General features: G+C 35.9%; 1 protein-coding gene across 1 annotated transcript in view; it reads right to left on the bottom strand.

Annotated features, from left to right (window-relative positions):
• lrig1 (leucine-rich repeats and immunoglobulin-like domains 1) overlaps positions 1-20659 on the bottom strand; it is a 50736-nt gene that overhangs the window by 9930 nt on the left and 20147 nt on the right. Inside the window, exons 4-11 of the mRNA XM_051123133.1 lie at positions 14892-15029; positions 14632-14775; positions 12444-12587; positions 11745-11888; positions 10097-10240; positions 6275-6355; positions 1971-2042; positions 1507-1578 (exon numbers count right to left, since the gene is read on the bottom strand). Coding sequence (XP_050979090.1) covers positions 1507-1578; positions 1971-2042; positions 6275-6355; positions 10097-10240; positions 11745-11888; positions 12444-12587; positions 14632-14775; positions 14892-15029 — 939 coding nt within the window. The remainder of the gene's footprint in view (positions 1-1506; positions 1579-1970; positions 2043-6274; positions 6356-10096; positions 10241-11744; positions 11889-12443; positions 12588-14631; positions 14776-14891; positions 15030-20659) is intronic.

Genomic DNA, 20659 nt, shown 5'->3' with positions numbered 1-20659 from the left:
AAACATACATGGAAACTTTTTGGAACATTTATTCAGCTGTATAAATCTCAATTTCAAAACATTGACTCTTATGACTGGTCTGGTGGATAAGGGTCACATTTCTGTCCAGTTTACATAAAAAACATCTGGACTTTAACATACATAACGCTTTGGTTTCAACTTAATATTTAATATTAGCATATTCCTTAAAAATATTAATAAAAATGAATAGTAAAATGAGCAGACTAAAATATTCCGAAATTTAAAGCGATAGTTCAAGAATTAAAATTACCCTATGATTTACTCACCCTCAAGACATTCTAGATGTATATGACTTTCTTCTTTTAGACTTTTTCTTCTTTTTTTTTTTTATTAAAAAAATGTCCTGGCTCCTCCAAGCTTTATAATGGCAGTGAATGGGTGTTGAGATTTTGAAATTCAGTAAAGTGCATCCATCCATCATAAAAAGTACTCCACACAGCTCCGGGTGTTAATAAAGGCCTTCTGAAGTGAATCAATGCATTTTTGTAAGAAAAATATCCATATTTAACACACGTAATCTTTAGTTTCCGCTAACTGTCGTACGTGCGTTCAAGAGTGATTGGCGTTCCAGCAGATGACGTAGGATGTAGATGAACACGGAAGCACAGTAGAGAGTAAAACAAAACGCATCAAATCGAGGATTTGTAAGAAAAATGCTGGAGGATTTCAATATAAGCCAATAGGAGATTAGTTAGTTCCTTTTGCTGTAAATAAAACTTGGTTCTCACGAGACTGGCACATTCTCACTACACGTGAACGTGTGTATGAGCTTGTGGAAGCTAGAGATTATGGTTTATAAAGACTGATGGTGGATGGATGCACTTTGTCAGACTTCAAAATCTCAGCACCCATTCACTGCCATTATAAAGCCTGGAAGAGCCAGGACATAACTCTAATAGTATTATACTAGTATTCATCTGAAAGAAGAAAGTCATATACATTTAGGATGGCTTGAGTATGAATAAATATTAGTATAAATAGTATAATTTTTATTTTTGGGTGAACTATCCCTTTAAGAATATACTATTTTGACAAGTTCTCATGTTTTTAAAAGAAGTGTCTTATGTTTACCAAGGCTGCATTTATTTATTCAAAATACAGTACAAACAGTAAACAGATGTGCAGATTAATATTTCTGTCGAAATGTGATACTTTTTCTGTACTTTGATTAATTTAATGTATTTTTGCTGAATATGAATATTAATTTCTCTTTAAAAAATAAAATGTTTTGTGACTTACGAATTTTAATAATATTATTAAGAAAAAAATTCCCAGGTACACAGATTTTTAAAATGTGCACTTCAAATATTTTAATATTTAAACTGCCATTAGTCATGGCATTATTTCTTTTAAGCCTCAGGAAACTATGCATTTTAATTAGTATGACAATTAACTGTCAGCCAAACATTTATGATGTTGTGAAACATTATAAGCTGATGAGCAGCTATGCGTGTGAAAAGGAACGTGTGTACAAATGGGACTCACAGGTAACGCAGGTTCTTCATCTTGCCAAACGCCTCGGGTTGGATGGAGCGGATGGCATTTTCCCCCAAGTTCCTGTTGAGAGATTAAACAGGGCCCTCAGGCGTGACAGAAAGAGGACATGGGAACGTTCACATACAGCTGCTGCGCTCGCAAGCAAATCTTTAGCCTATTTTTACACGGGACAACTCCGAACAAGGTGGAAAGACCCCAATATCAGACGTGGTCTTACAGCGTCTGCAGAAGTGCTTAAAAATTCCAATTCTTCTACGAAACGGACCATATGCTCCATAACTGTGTTCCTGTGCAAGTTAAAGCTGGCTCTAACGAGACAAGAGCAGCTGGCCTTGCAAACCACCCCGTCCTCTCCTTTTACAAAGACACTATTAAATTGCTAGCAGCCCTCTTAAGCATTTACTTTTGGCAGCCGCTGCTGTAGGGGCCGAACGGCATTGTGGGATACTCACAGGTGCTCCAGAGCCTCCAGGCCCGAGAAGGCTTTCTTGGCCACCGACTTGATCTTGTTTCCAAACAGAGTTCTGCCGTTTCCAGACACGCAGGGCGAGAGGGAAGAGAGAGAGAGAAAGAGAGTGCACAATTAGTCGGGCTGAATCTGATAAGAGAGGGGGATTGTGGGATTGGAAATCCGAACTGTGTAGAGATTAGGAGGAGGGTGAGGAATCGGGGCCTGCCGCAGCTCTTCAAAGCTTACTTTTATCTTTATTAGAATTTAATAGCGATGACAGGGTGGAGCCCGGAGCTCGAGGTCACATGAAAAGGAGCTTCAGTGGCTGGAGGACAACACGGCTTGTAAAGTAATAAACGTGGCCTTGTCAAGGCTGTGGTTCAAACCCCTTGTAGGGGCTAATCCTGCTCGCTCTTCAAAAGCGGCCGTACGTGTGCGCACACACACACACACACCAGGACGGGCTCCTTCTGGGACGTAACCTTCCCACCCCCTCAGATGACACGATTTCCATTCTTAAGCATGTTGGACCAAAACAAGACCCTGACAATGCACTTCCTGTCCAGGAGGGCTCAAGACTCAGTCAGCACTGTGAAAGCCAGCACCTCCTCATATAATCCAAATTTGACACCTGACAATGTTGGCGTTTCAATCAGAGGATGATCTTTTGGCTTGGAGACAGCAGATATTGGCTCACAATCCTGAAGCTTGTCAGGAGCTGCTGCATGCTGGGATAAACAAGACCTTCACAACAGCAGGAAAAAAGCAGGGATGCACCATTATTAAAAATCCAGGTGATATAGATATCTGATGATATCCAGGTGATATCTGATAATTAATATTCTAGAAAAATCTTTAAAAAGTCTAAATTGATAATCTAATAATTATAAATGTACAAAAATCCTTTTTTTTAATATCTTGTTTCAATAAATTAAAAACTAAAATGTTTTAAAGGTTTAGGCATCACAATATTGTACAATATTGAAAAATTCTTTTTTAATCATTGTTACGTTTTTTACAGTGATATTACAATTCCAACTAATATCGATAATCAGATAATTATTTTTTATGACATCCAATAAGTTATGATATCTGATAAATGGCCGATGTTAAAACTCTATAATTTTTTTTTTCCTAAATGAATAAAATAAACTACAGTTATTTTTTAATTATATTTATTTAAATTATCATTATTTTTAGGAAGCACCAACACTGCAATGTAAACTACAATTTTTTTTTACTATTTAATTATTTATTTAAATTATTATTATTTATAATAATTATTTAAATTATTTTTTAGGAACCACAACATTGCAATGTATAGTATGACAAAAAAACCTTTCAAATTTACAATTTTCAAGTAGATTTTTAAAAATTTGCTAAAGATTACACTTATCAGTATTATCTTTATTATTAAATAATTATTATTAATTATTAAAAATTATCTATATAAATCTATTTAAAAAAATATTTTAATTATTACATAATTATTTATTTTAATTATTATTATTTTTAGGAACCACAACATGGCAATGTACAGTACGAAAAAAAATATTTTTCACATTTTCAAGTAGATTTTTCAAATTTGCTAAAGATTACATTTAACAGTATTACCTTTATTAAATTATTATTAATGATTAAAAAATGTCTATATAAATCTATAAAAACGTTTTTATTTTTTTTTTCTAAATAAATAAACAATTTTACAGTAAGGTTGGTTAACATTAATGCATTAACTAACATCACCTAACAATAAGCAATACATTTGTTACCATATTTATTCCTTTTTGTTAATATTAGTTCAAAATGCAACTGCCGATTGCTATTTCACGTTAGCTCCGGTCTATTAACCCTTTAACTGTCATTGTCCCCCCAGTGGGACACCTAAGTTTACTTCACCATTTCACAAATAAATCCTAATCTAATCATGACAAACTATACATTGTTGAAAGGTCTACAACTCCAAAATAGATATTTTACCATATTTTTGTGAAATGATGTAGTAAAAATAATAGATTGATATATATCAAGAGTGCAACTTAAAAAATCTACATCATAACATGAGTTCTGACCTTCGTCACAAAAGACTTTCAACATTGCCATTTTCCCTATCACGCTTTAGATATCATAAGAAATTATATATCGGTTAAAAACTTAAAATCTCAAAATTCATCCTTTAAAAGGCATTTTAAAATCAGACATTGCATTACCACAGAAAATGTACATCAAAATAATATTACAAAATGTTTTCATTCATGAATTATAAAAATTTAAGTCTGGATAGTGCATTTTTATGTCTGTGTTCAAAAATGGGAGTGACAGTTAAAGGGTTAAAAGCTGTGAGCAGATAAAATTTTTAATTTTAATAATGTATTAGTAAACATAAAAAAATAAGCATTAACTAAAGATGCTTTAGAAGTAGTTAGTTCATGTTAACTAATGAAGTTACCTAATGTGAACAAATGGAAACTTTGCAAAGTGTTATTAAAAAAATCATTGCTATTGGCTGATATGGTATCAAAACACAAAAAGAATTATACAATTTTTTTTACAGTTTTATGAAGTAGAAAAATGAAGTTCTCTTAAAAAACAAGAAAAAAAAAGATCATGCCATTATGAATATACAAATAAAAAGTATCTTAAAGAGCCATTTAAGGCATTTTTTTTAATAGTCAAAAATTACAAAATTAAAAAAACTAAAGAATCTCACTGCTAGAGTTTAAAGTTTATTCACTATGTGTTTACAGCAATCACCCAAGAAAGCCCAACCCCTGCCGTTCCTGTCAGCGGACTGACGGTCTGTGTGTGTGCGACAGCATCTGTCATCTCCTAAAAGACGAAGACATCACCTCCACTCATCTCCTCCGGCCCCCCCACCATTTCTGAAGCAACCACCCATCTGCAGGTCACCCTCTGGGCAGTCTTGAGCCCCGGGCTTCCATACCAGCCCCATAACTCAAAAAGCTCAAACGGTTCACTCCGACCAAACTGTGGTTCCAAATAGAAACCATTGATATAGATGCTAACTGGATCCGCTGACATCAAGAGCAGGTGCACATGGAATATGTGCATGAAGATTTAGGGCGTACAAATGATCCACAAGCAAATCAAAACAAAAAGACAAGTTTTATCTATAACTTTCTAAAACTAGAGCCGACTGCTGTCCCCGCAAAAAAAAAAAAAAAAAAAAAAAAAAAGACTTTGATGTTGTGCACATCGCACCCTAATTCTCCCTCGCATATTCCCAGGATGGGTGAATAGGATTTCTGGCAGGGATGTGCATAGCGGCTTCCGCAGATTTGCGAACCTCTGCTCCCATAACAAAAGGCACAGAGCGGGGCATTTGATGTGTCTGAATGCACCCCCTCCTCCAGCAGCCTCCCATTTTACGCCCTCACTGATTCCATCACAAGAGCAAAGCCAAGAGCTCATCTCCTATCGGTCAATGATGAAAAGTGTTCGCCCCAGTACTCAAATTCAATTGACCTCTGGCACAAAGGCTGCCCTGCTTGTACACTGTGGATTGAGGTTACCTGCTCTTTTTAAATTGTCATGCATAAGCATGGCATGCTTTTGTACAATGTAATATGGATTTTAAGGATGCCACTTATCCAAAATTAAAGAATTAGTTCACTTCTAGAATAAAAATTCCTGATAATTCACTTCACTCAAAATGTTTCTGTCTTTCTTTCTTCAGTCAAAAAGAAATGGTTTTTGAGAAAAACATTCAAGGATTTTTCCCAAATAGTGAACTATAGTGGAGATCAAGGAGTTCAAGGTCAAAATTGAAGTTTCAATGCAGCTTCAAAGGGCTCTACACAATCCAAACCTAGGAATAATGTCTTACGTAGCAAAACGATTGGTCATTTTCTAAAAAAAAATACATTTTATATACTTTTTAGCCACAAAAGTCCAGCCTTTTTTTGTAAATGTTACTGACTTCTTAGCACGTTCGCTTTGTAAACACTGGGTCGGCTAGTGCAAGATGAACATTTGTGGTTAAAAAGTATATAAATTTAATTTATTTTTAGAAAATGACCAATCGTTTCACTAGACAAGACCCTTATCCCTCAGCTGGGATCGTGTAGAGCCCTTTAAAACTGCATTGAAACTGCAATCAGTCCCCATTGAAGTCCACTATATGGAGAAAAATTCTGGAATGTTTTCCTCAAAAACCTATCTTTTTCGACCGAAGACAGGCAGACATGAACATCTTGTATGACATGGGGGTGAGTAAAAAAAAAAAAGTTTTATTTTGAAAGTGAACTAATACTGGTAGAGATAAAGAAGACGTGTGACACTCACAGCTTGTTGAGGTTTTCCAGGCCAGTAAAGGCCCCATTGGTGTCCTCTATAGTGCCCGAGATGTCATTGTGGTCCAACTCCCTGCAGAGAGAAAAAGAAAGAGATTAGGTAATAAAGATAGAGAGAATGGAAAAACTGACCCGTTGCTAGGCTCCACCCACATCCCAAATATACCGGAATCTTCCATGAACAATGAATTTTAGTAGGATATTTATTATTTTTTAGGAAGTGTCTCTTTAAGAAAGTGTAAAGCACTTTTACCTGCCATTTTTCTTTACTATATTAATTTAAGTTTTAAATTAAAGAGATAGTTCACCCAAAACATTCACCCAAATATTTCAATTAAGGGATAGTTCACCCAAAAATGAAAATGAGCCTATTATTTACTCACCCTCCAGGCATCCTAGGTGTATATGACTTCCTTCTTTCAGACGAATCCAATCAGAGTTATATTAAAAAATGTCCTGGCTCTTTTAAGCTTTATCATAGCAACAGGCAGGTGTTTCTCTTCAACAGGCAAGCCCAATAAAGTGCATCCATCCATAATAAAAAAAGCTCCAAGTGGCAAGTTGCGTGAAAAAACCAACGATTGTTTACAGGAGCAAAGTGAGCACAAAAAGTGAGCGCAAGCTAGATTAAAGTGATTATTACATTTTAGATATGGATATGTTTCTTACAAAAAAAGCATCGATTCACTACAGGAGGCTTCTATTCACTCCTCAGAGCCTTTATTGGACTTGTTTTGACCTGCTGAAGAGAAACACTTGCCTATTGCTATGATAAAGCTTGAAAGAGCCAGGACATTTTTTAATGTAACTCCGACTGGATTCGTCTGAAAGGAGGAAGTCATATACATCTAGGATGCCTGGAGGGTGAATAAATAATGGGCTAAATGTAATTTTTGGGTGAACTAACCCTTTAAATTAATTTTATTTTAAATGTGGAGAGCTGACAGGAAAATACTTGGAGGAGAGAGGGGAGCAAGATCAGCAAAGGACCCCGAAGCGGGATTCGAACTCGGGTCACCGTGAGCACAGTTGCACTATATGTCGACGCACTAACCACAAGGCTATGGGTGCCAACTTATATGTCAATTTTAAATGCATTTTAATTTTAAATATGTTTTAGCATCTTTTTTTAGCATATCTGTTTAAAAAAAAAAAAAAGTCTAAAAGGCGGAGCTTAGTAAAAGGTCAACTCGTCGTCCATAAACCGCTGACAGGCGTTCAGCAGTGGCACAAGCTGGCCTGAACACCTGGTTGAAAACAAGAAAGTTCAACAACACTCTCTTTCTTGCTCTCTCTCACTCTTGCCCTCTGCCAACCAAGCACATTCTTTTCTTTGTGAATTGTGACATTAAGGAGCACAGCAACGCACAGGCCAATGCATGAATAATGTATGACAGCTGAAAGCGCCTTGCACAAACAAAACTCGTTCACACAGTTGCACACATATACTCAACTCTGACAGCCGTTTGCATCCGTCAACACACCAACCGTGTTGGCAGGTAAAGGCATATGGGCACATCACATAATACAACTCCAGACGAATCGCGAACAAGCCCGGGCGGTGCCAGCGGCCTGCCTACAGGGCATTAACTTTGACGCAAATCTCTTAAAGGAGAACTCCACTTCCAGAACAACATTTTACAGATAATGTACTCACCCCCTTGTCATCCAAGATGTTAATGTCTTTCTTTTTTCAGTCGTAAAGAAATTGTGTTTTTTGAGGAAAACATTTCAGTCTGATAGTGGACTGCTATGGTGCCCCGAGTTTGAACTTTCAAAATGCAGTTTAAATGCGGCTTCAAACGATCCCAAATGTGGGTGTAAACGATCCCAGCCAAGGAAGAAGGGTCTTATCTAGCGAAACTATTGGTTATTTTCATTAAAAAAATACAATTTAAATACTTTTTAATCTCAAACAAGGCTCAGGACAGTTAGGGTATGTCGAAAAACTCTGATCGTATTTTCTCCCTCAACTTCAAAAATCATTTCAAAATCATCCAACGTCGCTGAAGAAGTACCAACCCAATATTTGCAAAGTGAACATGCAAAGAAGATCAAACACCCTTAACAAAAAAGGTAAAACAGCGATATAAGAAGATCTTGAAGTTGAGGGAGAACATGAGATGGGAGTTTTGTGACACCCTAACTGTCATGAACCGGAAAAAAACAGAGGTTGGGAAGAGCAAGACAAGACGATATGGATAACAAAGGTGGTGAGTACATTATCTGTTAACTGTTGTTCTGGAAGTGGACTTCTCCTTTAACATGGCCGGTTTGAACACATTTCGGTGAAATTTGTTACTTAAAGTCTAACGTAATTTCCGCCAGGATATGTGTACAGTGCACATGGCAGATTTGAACAAAAATGAAAATTAAAACAAAATAACTACAATAGTAACTAAAAATAGCAACGGGTATTTCCATCCAACGTCATTTAATAGGGCCCTTTGTTTCAACGCCGCTGTTGCTGAAAAAGAATAAACGTCTTTTGGAGGTGAAAGGGTGGAGGGGATTGTGCCCGTTCCCTCCAGGCCGACAACCGCCCCCTTGGCTCTTTCTGTTACTTTCCCTCCATGCCTGGCTTCGGCTGCCAATTTCCTATTCTTTCTGGCTGGCTGCTTGTGAATGGACCCTGGCTTGTTAATGACAGTAGGGCCGGAGGCCCCCAGGCCTGACACCCACCCCCTCGGCTCAAAGACGGTCCGGTTCTGGTCTTTCACACCCGACCAGGGCTCCTCTCGCCCGGCCAGAAGCGCGTACCAATTAAAACCTCCCCTGCTTCTTTTCAACAGGAGCCCCAGTAAGGCACTAAGGCAATGATTAGATTAGAACTGGCTCGGATGAGAGCGAGTGAGAAAGAGAGAGAGAGAGAATGATATAAAGGAAATCAAGCAAGTAAGACATAAAGGAAGGACGGAACAAAAGAAAACAGAAGCCCTCACAATTGCACTTCACAAGCCCCTTCCCCCCACACTCTGCCCACTGCCAGCAACGCTGAGGGCTGTGTTGTGCCTTGGCTTGTCACCCTACTGTGAAAAAGCCTTCATCTAAGAAAGTAAAGGCAGAATTCTTCTCTCTTTTCTCTTTTGAGACACTCAAAGAGAGGGGGGCACGAAGTGGCGGTTGAGACTTTGTGTGTCTATAGAAGTCAGGCTGGAGAGTTGGTCTCCCATAATGCCTTTCACTGTGCGCAAAAAAAAGACGTTGATGCTTCTAGGAGGCCTTGAGCAGGGTGCACATGTGCATCCAACTTTGGTGGGAACCAGCAAGGAAACAATGAGGATAAGCAACCAGAAAGCTTTCTCACCAGACTTAATAGCTTAAGGCTACTTTAGAAAATGACACTAAATCAATCAAGACGTTTTTATGTGACAGTGTTAATTAAATTAAAAACTATAACAGTTTTGTTTACTCAATTTAAGAAAGGAAATGCCTTTGCATTTGTGTTGCAACACATTCTGACATGGGCAATCATTTTTTTTTTTTTTAGATGTTTTTTTCATTGCTGGGTAGATTGCTTGCAACTTTTCGTCCGTTACTGACTACAGATTACATGATAAAAACTGTAGTTAGCAGTGTTGGGGAAAGTAACTTTTAAAGTAATGCATGACAATATTGTGTTACTCCCTAAAAAAAGTAACTAATTACGTTACTTAGTTACTTTTTATGGAAAGTAATGTGTTGCGTTACTTTTGCATTACGTTTTAAATCTGGGCAGCGCTTGCCTAGCTTTAACACCATAAAGTGTTTTTCACACGCAGGCTTAGTTCTATTCTAAATCCTAGAGGATTTCTCACAAGGTATAGACACTTACAGCGTCCGTAGGGAACTAAGGCCTCTAAACGCTCCCTCCGTGATGTGACTGATGGAATTGTGTCCCAAACGCAGCGACATCAGATTCACCAACTTAGCAAATCCACCCTCGGACAACTTCGTCAGGTTATTATAGGACAAGTTCCTGTCAAAAAAATACAAATAAAAACAAACAAAAATTGCATTTAGGTTCAACTTCTTTTAGAATCCAGAATTAAGTTTATCACAGCAGGTCGACGTCTTGTCCAGAATGCAATAACAGCCGTGTCATAAACCTATCTGCAAAATAACGGCTGACCGCTCAGCTGATACAGCAGTCAACATGTCCTACCAATAAAGCCTTGTTACCCCCACAACGGACAAGAGTGTTAGCTACAGGAAGATATCTCGTACAGAGGACACGACACGGTTGACAGGACTGCCCCGTGTATACACACATCCACCTAGATAAGATCACTTTCACTCAGGTACAGAACTGTGTGTAACACTTGGCAGACATATACGTGGAGGATTACGCCGTTTTCTTTAACTTGCATCAGGAGAGATGAGTGAAAATGGGGCTGAGCTCCTAAGCGCTGGCAATCCAGTGCATCATTAGGGGATAAACAGAGCTTATCTACAGCAAGACGACGAGCACTGTGTGTTTAGTGCAGTAGGTGATACTGCGGACAAATGCTTCCTTGTAATGTAAAGACTGGGTGCAATTAATTCCTTACCAGGTGTCAAATTTGAACAATAACTGAGATTATATCCTCTTGTTTTTTCTCCACTGAACTCTGAAATTTTATGTTATATACACAACCGTTTAAAAGTTTAGGGTTCAAGAAATTAATACTACTATTATCTATCTATATATTATTTTTATCTCACAATTCTGACTTTTTTTTCCATCGCAATTTCGAGTTTACATCTCGCAATTCTGAAATTTTTTCTCAGAACTGTGAAATATAAACACACAATCGAGAGTTATAAAGTCACATTTGCAAGATATAAACTCAAAATTGCAAGAAATAAAGTCAGAATTGCGAGATATAAACAATTATAAAAATATAAACAAGTTTTTTCTCAGAACTGTGAGATATAAACAATTCTGACTTTTTCCTCACAATTGCGACTTTGTATCTTGCAATTCTTCTGTTTTTTCTCACAATTGTGACTTTGTATCTCGCAATTCGGACTTTTTTCCTCGCAATTGCGACTTTGTATCTCGCAATTCTGACTTTTTCCTCACAATTGCAACTTTGTATCTCGCAATTCTGACTTTTTCCCCTCACAATTGCAACTTTGTATCTTGCAATTCTGACTTTTTTTCTCACAATTGAGAGATATAAAGTCCAGATCTGAGGAGAAAAAAAAGACTGATATGTTTACATAATTGCAAGTTTATATCTCGGAATTCTGACTTTATAACTTGCAATTGCGAGTTTATATCATGCAACTGCGCCTTTATTTGTCAGAATTGCGAGTTTACATCACGCAATTCTGAGAAAAAAAATTTGCAATAACCTTTTTTTTTTTTTTATTCAGTGGCGGAAACGGGCTTCTGTAGAGACTTAGCAGTTAGGCTAAGTAAAATTATATTATCTTTTAAAAACTAAATACATGTAAATATTTATTTATTCAGAAGAAGAAGGAGAGTGATGTCTCACAGTTCTCGAAGTCTCTCACAGAAGCCCCAGCCTTCAGGGTTGAAGTTAGAGATGGAGTTGTTGGAGAGATAGAGCTGCAGGAGCGACTCCAGTCCGTACAGAGAGCCGCTGTTCACCTCCCGTAGGCTGTTATAGTCCAGGTGTCTACAAATGACAAAAAGTGTTCAAGGGTCAAAATTATTGATTGCCAAAAATCAATAGAATATTAAGTAAAGATCATGTTCCATGAAGAAATTTTGTACATTTCCTACAGTAAATATATCAAAACTTCATTTTTGATTAGTAATATGCATTGCTAAGAACTTCATTTGGACATTTTTAAAGGCGATTTTCTCAATATTTTGATTTCCAAGTACTTGTATCTCAGGCAAATATTGTCCTATCCTAACAAACCATACATCAAATGAAAGCTTATGTATCTCAGTCTTCAATACAAGAATTTCAATTACCTTGATTTTTGAGTTTTTTCCTTATAGTATTTCTGAACATATAATAGTTATAATAGTTAATACAGTCATATAATAGTTTGTACAAGATGTAGTTGTAGTTGTAGATCAACAAGAAAGTTTTGAGTTCTGAAACTTACAGTGTGTCTTTAAAGTACAATGACCTCTTATATTTCAAAAGATAAAGGAAATTTTGAATTTTGAGTATATCATTTCATAGCAATTTTCTAGGTTGTGTTACTGAAGAACTCACAGAACTCTCATCCGGGCCAGACCCCAGAAGGCCCCATCCGTCAGCTTGCTGATGTTGTTTCTCTGAAGCTTGAGAACTTCTAAACTGCTCAAACCCTGGAAGGTGAGTCCCTCTATCAACCGCAACTTGTTCCTGCTCAGCTCCCTACAAAACACACAATTAAAATGTGAATTAAAAACATTACCATAAAGATTAAAGTAACTGAGGAAATAATGCAACGGTTCTTTATTGGCATCTGTGGTAAAAACCTTTAACATCCATAGAACCTGGCCACTTTTTCAGAAAATTAAAATGTTCTTCACACTGAGAACAATGGTTCTTTCAAGAACTGTTTACTGATTCTTTGTGATACTTAAAATGACATTGCTGCAAAACCTCCTTTCATTCTTTTTTTTTTTAAAGAGCACAGCATTGTAAACAGACAGCACGTCCAGCTGACCATCAGCTCAAATGAAACGGCTCTGATCCCTCTTTGATGTCATAACTAACTAACCCATCCATCTCGCTCACCAGCATAGCTGTGGCTTTGTGGTTGCTGAAATGCGCTCCAGGTGTGTGTGCACATGTGTGCGAGGTTTAATATGAGCTTATGTTGCCTCATGCATTCAGAGATTCAGTATCACTCTGTCCACCTGAAGAACAAAGCACATTTTTGATGGAAGTCTGATATGAGCAGAAACAAAGAGCTTAGGTACAGATGGTTACGCTCGGGGCGCAGATAGATCCATAGATCTGCTACGGAGAGAAAGAATTGTCCTGCTCTGATGTTTACCAATGGTTCTCTGATCCTGAATGCTGATACCTTTAATATAACATGTGGAAGCCAGTGTCGGAGAAGGTACTTTAAACTGTGGTTTCCAAAGCTGCTGAATAATAAAACATAGTTTAAACTACTCAGCTACGCTTAAAGGGATAGCTACCCAAAAATGAAAATTCTGTTATTAATTACTGTCCTTCATAGCGTTCCAAACCTGTAAGACCTTCGTTTATCTTCAGAAAACAAATTGCGATATTATTGATGAAATCCAAGAACTTTCTGACCCAGCATAGACAGCAATGCAACTGGCTCGTTCAAGGCCCAGAAAGGAAGTAAGAACATTGTTAAAATAGTCCATGTGACATCACTGGTTCAACCGCAATGTTATGAAGCTACAAGAATACTTTGTGCGCACAGACGTGCTAGTCTTCGATGTGTGTCTTGAACATGGTAGTCGCGTTGCTGTCTATGCAGAGTCAGAAAGCTCTCAGATTTCATTAAAAATATCTTAATTTGTGTTCTGAAGATAAACAAAAGTCTTACAGGTTTGGACAGAAGTTTCATTTTTGGGTCAAATATCCCTTTAAGTTAAAAATATGTCATCTACCCTTTAATAAAAAGTTACACAATATCAAAACCAAAATAAATAAATAAAATTGATGTACTCTACCATTCAAAAGTTTGTGGTCAGTAATTTTTTTTTCAATAACATTTCAATAACACTTTAATTTTCTATAAATTAAATAATTCATATATAATAAATAATTTAGAAATTATATATAATTTATAGCATTTAAAACCATGTATTTATTTATTAAAATATATTAAATTATATTATAATATTATAATATGGAAAAAAAAGTAGTTTAAATAAATTGTAAAAATGTAATTTTCAATCTTTAGCATCACATGATTCTTCAGAAATTATAATATACCATTTGTTTTGGTGCTTAAGTAACATTTCCACACACCCACACAATTTTTAAATTTCAACAGTTTCCAAAAATAATGTTTTTTCATTTAGCATCCCAATTAATCTCAATCAAACTGCAGCTGGGTTCTTTTGAAAAAAAATAAATAAATAAATAATAATAATAATAATAATAATAATAATAATATATATATTATATATATATATACACACACACACACACACACGTATATATATATATATATATATATATATAAATATAAATATATATACACACACACACACACACACACACACACACACACACATATATATATATATATATATATATATACAGCTAACTAACACAATAAAACAATAAAAGCATGATAACATTAAAAAAAAACATTATTTTTGAAAATGTTTTTTTTTTTTAAAAATACACCCTTGTTAAAAAACAAAAAAATGACTGGATCTAAACTTTTACATAGTAGTGTACATATACAGTGTCGTGCACTCACAGTTGAGTGAGCTTAGGCAGCTCCAGGCCTTTAACAGGAAGTTGGGTCAGTCGGTTCCGGCTCAGTCTGAGGATCTGCAGACTCCCGGCGAGGTTCTTAAATGCCCCGAACTCCAGATGAACAATCTTATTACTGCTCAGGTGCCTACAGAAAAAAAAAAATATCACACTTCAGATTTTGAAAAACTAGAGTGTCATGTGAAAACACAGATGTTGAGAGTCATATCTATTTGATAGAGAGAGAATGAGTGTGTTTCTTACAGGTCCTTGATTTGTAACCCCGGAGGGAAGCAGTGCTCTCTCAGCTCCGTGATGTCATTATTACTCAGATCTAGAGTCTCCAGAGCAGTGAAGTTCTGCAGCAGGCTCCCCTCCAGTCTGCGGATTTTATTATGGTGCCTAGCAGGAAAAAAAGAGCAGATCTATTATAACTCTATACACAGCTGTACAAACCTTCAAGAAGTATTTAATACAGTTTCACGTGACTTTCTGGACAGATTACTGACTAATCTATTGTTTAATGCCTACAAGACCAGGCAAACAAATTGAACATCCAAGACTGTAGATCTGATCTCTCAGTTCCTCTAGACTTGCAAGTCACATTATCGTAGGGTTTTTCAGTTTATTAGTCTATAGGCAACTATGCGAAACCATATGTTGACCCACATATCTGCACTGATAGGCGGCTGGCTGCTCTAACCATATGAGGCTCTTTCGGGGAGAATGTGTCAATAGGGCTTTGAAGCCCAATGGAGGCTTGTTTCCACACACGTCTTCAGAAGTGCCAAGTGACTGTGGCTAGATACGGTAACTTGATTTGTCAACACACACATGCAGACGCACAAACACATACAGGCCAGGAATCCCAAACAAAAACCCAGCTATGGTGACAAATATCAGTCAGATGAAAGATTCATCTAAACCTGTGTATGTCTGTTTCTGTACATATAGCTTTCGATGCAGCAGAAGAGATTAACAACGGACTAAATATATTAGGACTCAAATAACTTTTGGACGTTAAAATGCTTTCATCCTATTCCAGTTTACAGTAAAAAGTTAGTTACAATACCAGTCAAAAAGATTTTTTTTTAATGTTTTTAAAGAAGTCTCTTCTGCTCACCAATCCTGCATTTACTTGATTCAAAATACAGCAAAAATTATGAAATATTTTTACAATTTAAAATAAATGCTTTCTATTTGAATATATTTTAAAATGTAATTTATTAATGTGATCAAAGCTACATTTTCAGCATCATTACTCCAGTCTTCAGTGTCACATGATCCTTCAGAAACCATTCTAATAGGCTGATTTACTGTTTAAGAAACATTTTATTATTTTCATCATCATCAATATTGAAAACCGTTGAGTATATTTTATTTCAAGATTCTGTGAAAAATAGAAAGACCCAAAGATCAGCATTTATCTGAAATAAAAAGCTTTTCTAACATTATACACTATACCATTCAAAACCTTGGAGTCAATATAATGTCAGTTTATTTATTTATTTTTTTTAGGGAAAGAAATTATAGAAATTAATACTTTTATTTAGCAAGGATGCTTCAAATTGATCAAAGGTGATGATAAAGGCATTTATAATAATACAAAAGATTTCTATTTCAGATAAATGCTGTTCTTCTGAACTTTCTGTTCAAAGAAACCTGAAAAAAATCTATTCAGCTGTTTTCAACATAATAATACTAAATGTTTTTTAGCAGCAAACTGGCATATTAGAATGATTTCTGAAGGATTGTGTGACTGAAGTAATGATGCTAAAAATTCAGCTTTGAAATCACAGGAATAAATTACATTTTTAAATGTATTCAAATAAAAAACAGTTATTTTAAATAGTAAAAATATTTCAAAATTGTACTGTTTTTGCAGTCGTTTGGATCAAATAAATACAGGCTTTGTGAGCAGAAGAGACTTCAAAAAAAAAAAAAAAAAAAAAAAAAAAAAAAAAAACATTAAAATTCTCACTGTTCAAAAACATTTGACCGGTAGTGTATATGCCACTTCATTAAAAAAAAAAAAAAAAAAAAAAAAAAAAAAAAAAAACATTAAATTAAATTTAAATTAAAAAAATTACACAGAATTAAGCAAAATTTAAACCAAAACAATGTGTTTATGTCAATCACATCTAGTTTTTAGTGCAAAAAAAATGTTTGTGAATATTTTATACTTTAGTTTCATCACACAAAAGTGTAAAAAATCAGGTATTTAAATTTATTCAAATGTTACAAATTCTGTATTTGACTTGGATTCAGTTAGAACACTTTTTAAATATTTAAAAGTAGAACCTCTTTCAAAACAGTTCAAAACTCTGCATTTGATTTAGATTGGATTTGAATTGATGGACACTTTTGTTTCGTTTGTGAACATTTGATACTTTTATATTAATTCAGTCACCCAACCTTTTCCAAAAACTAAAATAAAATGAATGTAATTTCCACACAGGACTTGATTTGAGAGTGAACATCTAGTTTTGTTCACAAACATTTTGTTTTCTTGTCATTTAGTCATATCAAGCTTGGTGTGAACAGTTCTTAACTGAGTAAAGACAAATCAAATAACAGTTTTCTCTCATGGGGGCTTTGGATTTCTGTCCTTTCCCTTTTTTTCTTCTTCTATTTCTCTTCAGAGTTGAGGCATGAGAAAGCAGCTGACTTAAGAATCACACTTGTTTTCGCCGGCCGCGGAAGGAATGGCGAGGTCAAGGCTCTCCACATCTGGAATTTGTTTTGGGGTAGTTTCAGAGTAAGCCATCCCCGCACTGGAGAACGGGACAGTACTAAAGAACAAAATCCACAAATCTCCCTCTAATAAACTTGCTATTAAATAAGAAATAGAGGAATGGCATTGCACTGATGTGCAAGCTTTGGGGTAAATACCGTGGGATTAGAATATGGTTCTTTCAATACAATATCACATACCTAAATACACTGGTATTACTATATGGCACCATTTCTTCATCATGGCAGCACCGCTTTTTTTTTTTTTTTAAGGATACAGTGGGCCAACTGAACTTCCAATATTCTCCATAAAAGGTACTCGTAGAGAGTTCTTCAATGATAGATCTTTAGAAACATCCTCCATTGAGGCTGACCAGTCTTAACAGTCCAGCACCTGCACTATGATCAATGCTATCAGAAACCCTACAAATCCGACAGGCCTATACAGCAAAGACAAGTCCGTGCTGGAACAACAAAGCCTCCTTATTCGGTTCTCAATTCTGCGTAAATCTCACAGCAAACACATGGTCCGTTGAGACCAAGAGGGGATTTCTGCTCTGGTTGTCTGCTGGCAGGTGTTCTGTGGGAGCCTGAGAGACCAGCGAGGACTTTCCCAGTGAAGACGGGACCCGGCCGACACGCAGATGCTCCCTGGGTTGACCGTTTAACTGGAATTCTGGGTGGGAATTGTAAGAAGAGGGGGAAAAGGACGAGGAATGGACGGACAGACGAAAGAGCGAGCGAGAACGACGGAAGGAAAGAGAAAAGGAGGGAGTACCCCCACTGTCCCACCTGAATAAACAGACAGAGGGTATGGATAAGGACGAGCGCTGTGCTCACCGCCCTACAGGATGTTCCTGTGACTAACAGAGCACTGAGACTCCACTGAGTAGCAGGTCAGCAGCTGGTGACCTTCACCAGGCAAAAAAAACATGCTGACGTTAACAAGAGAAGCGGCCCACACTCGTGCACTGGCCGTTTCGGGCTTGAATCCACAAAACGTTTTAAACGATCTGTATCTGCTCAGATCTAGGATCGGACTTGCTCCATCTGGGTTACAGCAGGATCCTAAAACAGACCCAATGCCAGAATGATACTTAACAAATAGTATACAAAGACTTTGCTTGTGGTTTAGCTGTTATTCTTACACTTGTTTGGGTTAAGCTGAGATGCTGTAGCTGGGTTCCAGACCAGTGTCAGAATCAGTTGTTGTTGCGGTGAGAGAGCGTGGGAGCCAAATATCTTAGCCGGTTAATCCGACCAAAGCAGCACCGCACTGAGGATTAGCAGTTTAGGTTCTTTAGGCAGCATTGATTGGCTTATCTGCTTGATGAACTCTAAAAGTAAGGAGATCAAATGGTGGAACTGGTTTAGGAAAGGTGCTCAGAGTGCTCAAAGTTCAGGTAGTGGTAGTATGGTTTGGGATGGTCAAAGAGACTAGTTAGTCCAACAACCGACAACAACAACAACAAAAAAAAAAAAAAAAAAAAAAAAAGAAAAATTAAAGTTCCGTCATCATTTACTTAACCAAATCTGTATGACTGACTTTGTTCTGTTGAACATGTAACAAGTTATTTTGAATGCTGGTAACCAAATAGTTTTGTTTACAATTTACTTCTATTGTATGAACAAAGAAACAGTATTATTCAAAATATCTTCTTATATGTTCCACAAAAGAATTAAAGTCAAACCGGTTTGGAACAATGTGAAGCTGAGTAAATTATACTAGAATTTTCATAATGAGTTTAAATACTCTTACTAGTACCACTGCCAAAGCCAACAAAACACAGCTTTTGCAACAAATTCACCGATTCAACAATCAATTTGAACAGAATTTCCTCTTCTTCAAATGACCAACCAGTTAGTCAGATTTTTTTAATATGCAGGTTTGCACAACCATAACATTAGAGGAGAGAGCCAAACAACTGGAAGCAGCAATAGTCCTTTTGATTTTAATTGTGATTTTAATTGATTTTAATTAAAAGTGATTTAAATTTTTTGCCAATTTGATATTTCAGAATATTACTTTTGGCAACAAAGTAACCAACATAATTTCTGTAATAATTAATACATCAGTTATTTTATTGTGATTTTAGTTTGCTAATACATTTTGGTAAAAAGATATAAAATATTATCCAACTACTTGTCTTAAATATTGAATTAAGAAGCAACAATGGCTATTTTAGTAAAACACTGGTTTCTTTAACTCTTTCACCACTATTCAGGGACTTTTCCAGCTTTTTGGTGTACGGTAGGAGGCACTATTATGCATCTTCTGAAAGAGTATTACGATAATCAAAAATTAATAATTATAATTTAAACTTTAATAATTAAACTTTACCAAAATGTAATGTCAATCCAGGAAGTGGAATAGGACTGTGCAAACTTTGGGGGTGTTGATGGAAGCCATCTATTCCATCTATGTTTTGATGATCGATCTGAATCTGATCCAAACGTAACATGACTTTCTCAGCTTTTTGTTCAAAATGTTGCTTTTTTTTATGAAGCTTACCCATTTTCAAGTGTTGATAAAAAGAATGCGTGAAGCTAGAATAAAGCGTTTTTTTGTTTGTTTGTTTAAAACCAGAGGCTCTGTTCTTTCTTTTGAAATATTGCATATTCAGATATTCATTAGGGATGTAACGATATCAAAATCTCATGATACGATAATATATGAAGTCAACGATACAATACTACTGCAATATTTTAAAAAAATTGCACATTTCAATGTTAAATTACTCTATCTAATGCACTTTAAGAGTTTAAAATTAAGAGTTCAAACCCATGTTCTTAACTATGAAACTTAAGTCAGAAAACAGTGAATGGAGTTGTATCTGAAATTTAAAAGGGACACAACCCTCTTTTTATTTGTGGTATACTGTCTCAGTCAAAATTACATTCACACTGGTGTTTTAGGAAGCCAAACAATTTAGAATATAGTAATAATAATAACAACAATTTTATATTTTTGTTTTTCCTATGACAGTAATAGCAATATATTGTAAAACAACTGCACTGTAAAATAAATGAAAATAAATATTTCATAGGTACACATTGTTTTTGCCTTATTCTACAGTAGGGAAATTATAATACCTCTTTCCTAATTTCTACACTTTTAATTTGGACTGCAGTAATGTTACCCATTTAAATCGCTAGCTGTCAGCAATTCATACTGCACTTTTAAGCTTTTATTTTGACGGAAATGTCAGTAGAGCTTTTATTTTGACAGCAAACTCCAGCATTCGTGAAAACAGGCTTACAAAAACACATCTCACTACAAATCTGGTGAAAAGCTGTTA

The sequence above is a fragment of the Labeo rohita genome, chromosome 11 (assembly GCF_022985175.1).
Source record: "Labeo rohita strain BAU-BD-2019 chromosome 11, IGBB_LRoh.1.0, whole genome shotgun sequence".
NCBI lineage: Eukaryota > Metazoa > Chordata > Actinopteri > Cypriniformes > Cyprinidae > Labeo > Labeo rohita.
Note: the sequence above shows the minus strand (reverse complement) of the source record. Positions and strands in the feature narration are given on the sequence as shown.